The 6585-nt window shown below is 39.9% G+C and overlaps 1 protein-coding gene across 2 annotated transcripts in view; it reads right to left on the reverse strand.

Annotated features, from left to right (window-relative positions):
• Window positions 1–6139, reverse strand: part of LOC113589562 (proto-oncogene vav) — an 18185-nt gene extending 12046 nt beyond the window's left edge. For both annotated transcript variants that reach the window (XM_027029281.2, XM_027029280.2), the window contains exons 1-6: window positions 5812–6139; window positions 5565–5681; window positions 2611–2727; window positions 2421–2479; window positions 1689–1754; window positions 1280–1388 (exon numbers count right to left, since the gene is read on the reverse strand). In XM_027029281.2, coding sequence (XP_026885082.2) covers window positions 1280–1388; window positions 1689–1754; window positions 2421–2479; window positions 2611–2727; window positions 5565–5681; window positions 5812–5898 — 555 coding nt within the window. In that variant the 5' untranslated portion in view covers window positions 5899–6139. The remainder of the gene's footprint in view (window positions 1–1279; window positions 1389–1688; window positions 1755–2420; window positions 2480–2610; window positions 2728–5564; window positions 5682–5811) is intronic.
• Window positions 6140–6585: the final 446 nt, after the last annotated feature.

The following is a 6585-nucleotide window of genomic DNA, read 5'->3' on the forward strand; positions in this document are numbered from 1 at the left end:
ATATGTCTACATATATAGGTCTATGTGTATCCGTGTGTGTCCGTGTGTGTGTATATGTCTATGTGTGTACGAGTGTGTACATGTATGTGTTTGTGTGTATACATGTGTATGTGTGTGTACATGTATGTGTGTGTATATGCATGTGTGTGTCCATGTATCTGTGTGTGTCTTTGTATGTGTACATGTGTATGTGTGTACATATGTATATGTGCAAATATGTGTGTAAAAACGTGCATTTGTGTGTCCATATATGTTTACATATATATATATATATATATATATATATGTATCCTTGTGTGTGTCCATGTGTATATGTGTATGTGTATCCCTGTGTGTATAAATATGTATGTATGTGTTTGCGTTTGTGTATGTGTGTGTGTGTCTGTGTAGGTATACATGTGTATGAGTGTAGGTACGTGTATGTATGTCTCTGTATATGTTTACATATGTACATGTACGTGTGAGTGTGTCTGTGTAGGTATACATGTGTATGAGTGTAGGTACGTGTATGTATGTCTCTGTATATGTTTACATATGTACATGTATGTGTATGTGTGTCTGTGTAGGTATACATGTGTATGAGTGTAGGTACGTGTATGTATGTCTCTGTATATGTTTACATATGTACATGTATGTGTATGTGTGTGTCTGTGTAGGTATACATGTGTATGAGTGTAGGTACGTGTATGTATGTCTCTGTATATGTTTACATATGTACATGTATGTGTATGTGTGTCTGTGTAGGTATACATGTGTATGAGTGTAGGTACGTGTATGTATGTCTCTGTATATGTTTACATATGTACATGTATGTGTATGTGTGTGTCTGTGTAGGTATACATGTGTATGAGTGTAGGTACGTGTATGTATGTCTCTGTATATGTTTACATATGTACATGTACGTGTGAGTGTGTCTGTGTAGGTATACATGTGTATGAGTGTAGGTACGTGTATGTATGTCTCTGTATATGTTTACATATGTACATGTACGTGTGAGTGTGTCTGTGTAGGTATACATGTGTATGAGTGTAGGTACGTGTATGTATGTCTCTGTATATGTTTACATATGTACATGTATGTGTATGTGTGTCTGTGTAGGTATACATGTGTATGAGTGTAGGTACGTGTATGTATGTCTCTGTATATGTTTACATATGTACATGTATGTGTATGTGTGTGTCTGTGTAGGTATACATGTGTATGAGTGTAGGTACGTGTATGTATGTCTCTGTATATGTTTACATATGTACATGTGTGTGTGAGTGTGTCTGTGTCTCACTGGCTCTGCTGGTTCCTCCGTCCTCATGAGGTCTTCGTAAATGTCATCACCTTCATTTTCCTCATCCTCCACACAGTCATATAGATCATCGTCCTCATCCACTGTATCACTGAGTGGGGAACGGGACAGAGAGAGACTTTGAATTTGAATGTTCAATTCTTCATTTGTCACTTAGTCTATGGTCTATGGTTAACCATGTCTATGGTTAATTCTTTTATTAATAATCATGTTCTTCTATTTACTGCTCTTATTAGCTTAGAGTGATAAAGACCTGCACAGAGACAGAAATATCCACAGAATGAAAGACAGAGACAGAGAGTGAGAGAAAGAGAGAGAGCAAGAGATGATGCACGTCTTAACATATTAACTTTTCAATGACTACACCTGGAAGTCACCTCCAGTGACTTACTCGATCTTATCAGAGAGGCCGTTGTAGATGTCATCATCTCCGACACACACTTCTTCAGGAAAGGGCCTAAGGAAGAATGCGACATTCACTCCATTATTAGACCATTATTAGATCATTATTAGACCAGTGATCGACAATTATTACACCATTATTAGACCATTATTAGACCACCGAGAGGGAATTATTACAGCATTATTAGACTATGATTATATAATTGATAGACCATTAAAATGGAATGACTTTTATTTTTAAAGCCAACCAGACCAAACCAGCAAATGCCAGTTAATGCTCATGCTCAATTTAAATGTATTTGTATTTCAATTTTTAACACGTGCTGTCACAAAATAGCTATACAGAAGAAGCGACCTAACTGATAGATTATTCAGAGATTCATTCTGAATGCACTCAGTTTTCAGAGAAACGCTACTGATTCCAAATTCTGAAATTCCCACAGTTTTCAGATAAACCTTACTGGTTCTAAATGTTGAATGCATGCAAACAGTTTTCAGAGAAACATTACCAAATTCTACATAATGTCTACTGAATTTAAAATCACAAAGGGCAACAGATTGAAATGGAATATGTGACCTTCCCAGAAAAACCTCACAGTCAGTTTCTCTTTTGCTGACCTCATGAGCTCAATGAAAGTGACCTCCCTGCTGCAATACACCGGCCTACAGGAGGCGGTAATGTGCTAACTGAGCTGGACAATCACTGCGTAAGTAATCTCACCTGAATCCTCTCTGAACAGCTATGGACGTTTGTGACAGGATGGACAGTGTGCCAATCACCTGCAGGAGCGATGTTCATAAGGGTGACTTACAGCAGGAATGAACATGTGTCATAGGGAACAGCCTTATGTGTGTCATAGGGAACAGTTTTATGGGTGTCATAGGGATTGGATAAGGTGCAAGCAGCTGACCTTGCCGAAGTCTCGGACATCAAAGAGTTCGAAGGCCTCGAACAGGTCACTCTTCTTCACAGCAAACCTCTCGTGACATGTTGACAGAAAGGTTCTGATGTTCTTTAGACACAAAAACTGCACATGGACAAGCACATGAACACACATACACACACAAAATAAATCATTCAATTTATTTATTAATTCAATTATTCAGATTCAGTAATCAGTTTTTAATAAACTACATCAGTTTATTACCAGATATTCCGATATGCTAATATATGATGAAACAGTATGCTAAATTACAATATGCTAATATATGACAATAAACAGTTAACAGTTCTAACAGTGTAGAGTCGCACCATTAGGATCTTTCCACTTATACAGTGAAAGGTCAGAAAGGTGAAAGATCATATTCTGATCTTCCACACTGTGGTCCCACTTTTAAACCAGAATGTTCACTGCATGTGCTGTGGGCATGTTTTTAAAATCCTGGGCCTGAAGCTCTTTGACTGTGGGAGCAGTTTGTGTGCATTTTTACACAACACCAAGAAACTTGTGTAAAAAGAGTGACAGAAAGGTTCACACACTCAAAAACCCAAAACTTTGTTTTATATATATATATATATATATATATATATATATATATATATATATATATATATATATATATATATATATATATATAAATGATGTTAGTGATGTTAGTCTTATATTAGTTCCTGACTCAGTCCTGCGTGGTGTGTGAGGAAGTTAACCCGAGAAAGAGGAAGTACAGAGACATGCGATGTCACGAATGTGTGAGCTGAGCCTAATAATCATTGAACTGGACTTCTTCACAAGTGCACACGTGTGTGTCTGAGTGTATGGGAGAGTGCGTGCGTGCTTGTTTGTCTGCGCATTTGTGTGTGCACGTGCATGTGCCTATGCATGCATGTGTGTACATGGGGGGGGGGGGGGGCACTTCACCAGGTCTAGACACAGAACATGAGGCTTTAACTGACCTGTTTAACTGACCTGTTTAACTGACCTTAACTGACACCTGCATGCCTGTAATGACTAAACCTGCTTCTTGCTTTCTCAACCTCAAATATCAGTTTCCCAACATTACACAGACAAACACACACACACACACACACACACACACACACACACACACACACACACACGCACGCACGAAGACATACCCTAAACACTAACATACACACACCCATCCCAAATAATAAAAGTTTGCATTTTATAATAAAACACACACACACATACACACACACACATACTCACGCACGCACGAAAACATACCCTAAACACTAACATACACACACCCATCCAAAATAATAAAAGTTTGCATTCTCTTTTCTGTTATAAAGTCATTTTCTTGTCACTGAGATAATGGTCTACTGTCTTTCCCCTGTCTGTCCCTCATACACACACACACACAAAACTCAAACACACACGTACATACACACACATCCAAACACTCACATACATACCCACATACACAATAATAATAAAAGTTTAACTTATATAGTGCCTTTCTCAAACTCAAGGTCGATTAACACTCACACACACACACACACACACAGACACACACATACACAAAACTGAAACACACACGTACATACACACACATCCAAACATTCACATACATACCCACATACACACCAATAATAATAAAAGTTTAACTTATATAGTGCCTTTCTCAAACTCAAGGTCGATTAACACACACCTACACACACACACTCAAACAAACACACGCCTACAGTACTAGCGGCAGAATCATTATATCACTCCCAGACCCCGTGTGCTATTTTAATGACTTTCAATATAACTGGAGAACCTTACCAGAGCTACAGACTGCTTTCCCTTTGATCTACAGACCACATTCCCTTGAGCTACAGACCACATTCCCGGTGGGAGCAGTTTTATTACTTCAGTTACAGTGATTTTCATTATTATAGAATTAATCATCCAATTTTCCCAGCTCCAGTCCTAGAGCCCCCTGTCCTGCACAGGGTCAGGGTGTCCTGCTGTAGCCCCCTGTCCTGCACAGGGTCAGGGTGTCCTGCTGTAGCCCCCTGTCCTGCACAGGGTCAGGGTTTCCTGCTGTAGCCCACCTGCTGGAGCTCAGGAAGGGCTTGATTAGGAGCTGATGAACTGGATCAGGTGTGTTAGAGCAGAGAGACCATGAATCAGTGCAGGCAGGAGGAGCTGGAGGTGGGAAATATTGGATTAGACCTGCACACACACACACACACACACACGCCAGTGTAGGGCAGGTGGAGCTGGATATTTCTTCTTAAGATGATTACTTTTTATGTTTTCCTTATACTTATCATAAGAGGATCTATACTCTTCAATAAACCTTATTTTAAATATGCCACATTTGTCAAACATGTATTACCTGTCCCTGGTAGTGTGTAGTTATATTAATAGGTAGGATGTAATAATTAATCATTATTTTAAAGTTAATTCACTGCCAGTCGTATCTGCTGTATTAAGGCCTATTTCTTTAAAAAGCCACAAACCATAGTGTCGCGCTGAAACCTCTTCATGTGATAGCTAGCTCATAGTAGGTTTTGCTATAAATTTTGCTTAAACATAATGTCATTCACAAAGGAATGAAAATTATTTAACCAGTGAAATGTCAGTAGCCAGACTAAGCACAGTACATAGCCTGGCAAATCACAGGCTAAACACAGTCCCATAGCCCGGCCAATCACAGGTTAAGTGCAGCCTATAGCATGGCCAATCACAAACTAAGCACAATCTATAGTCCAGCAAATCACAGGATAAATGCATTCCATAGCCTGGCCGATCACAGGTGCAGAATATTTACAGTAAAACTGGAGTGTTTGGAGTAAAACTAAACTGAATTTGAAGAGGATAAGAGATGGGACACATTAGAACCTTTATGATAAACCCTCACTGAGCTACACACACACACACACACAAACACACACAAGCACACGCATTACCTGAGACATCTGAGGACGTAGGTTGATCTCCCGCAAGTTGACTGAGTGAGGGAGAAGATTATTCAGTAGATGACACAGCAGCACGCCATCTCTCAGTGCATGGGCCAACTCACACACCTACACACACACACACATAGAAAGGGGAGTGATGCACACTTCATTTTATGGGGTATGTACATCTAATATACAAATGTACATTGGAGCAGTTAACAATCACACACACACACATACACACGCACACACATACCTGTGCGCTGTCCCAGGTCACTCTGTGGTTCTCGGGAAGCACCCGGCACTGAATGAGCCAGTATGCACACTGTCTCCACAGCTCCATTATAACTCCCAATAACCCTCACACAGCTGCTACCCAACGTCACAAAACCTCACTACATGCACACTATTTCAAAAATGTTAGAAACCAAACCTCTGAGTAACTTTAAAATTGGGTAAAAAAAACTTTTAAATAAGTTTAAAACAAGCCCTCACTGACCGTTAGAAACCAAATCAAACCCAACCAAAACCAATCAAACCCATCCAAACCCAACCAAACCCAGACAAGCCAATCAAACCCAATGTAATCTAACCAAACCCAATCAAACCCAACCAAAACCAAAGACAATCAACCCAGGCAAACCAATCAAACCTAATCTAATCCAATCAAACCTAATCAAGCCCAGTCAAAACAATCAAATCCAATCAAGCCCAGTCAAACCAATTAAAACCAATCAAATCCAATCAATCCTAATGAGTCTTCAAAGTTGAGTCTTCAAAATGAGCAAACGTATCTTCAGCATTCAGGGCCAACCTGCTCCCTAAGGTTTCTTTTTACACACCGTCAGGTTCTCCAAATTCACTTAACTACCACACATACCATTCACGAGGACACCGACACACTCACAGCCCCACACTGAGCGAGATCAGCCAGAGAGACAGCCGAAACGGTGACCCGACCCATTCTGCTGCAACAGCCTCTCAGCCACCAGTAGTGAAACAGTCACTTCCTCACGCTGCACAGGAGAGG

Source organism: Electrophorus electricus, chromosome 16, assembly GCF_013358815.1.
Source record: "Electrophorus electricus isolate fEleEle1 chromosome 16, fEleEle1.pri, whole genome shotgun sequence".
Classification (NCBI taxonomy): Eukaryota; Metazoa; Chordata; class Actinopteri; order Gymnotiformes; family Gymnotidae; genus Electrophorus; species Electrophorus electricus.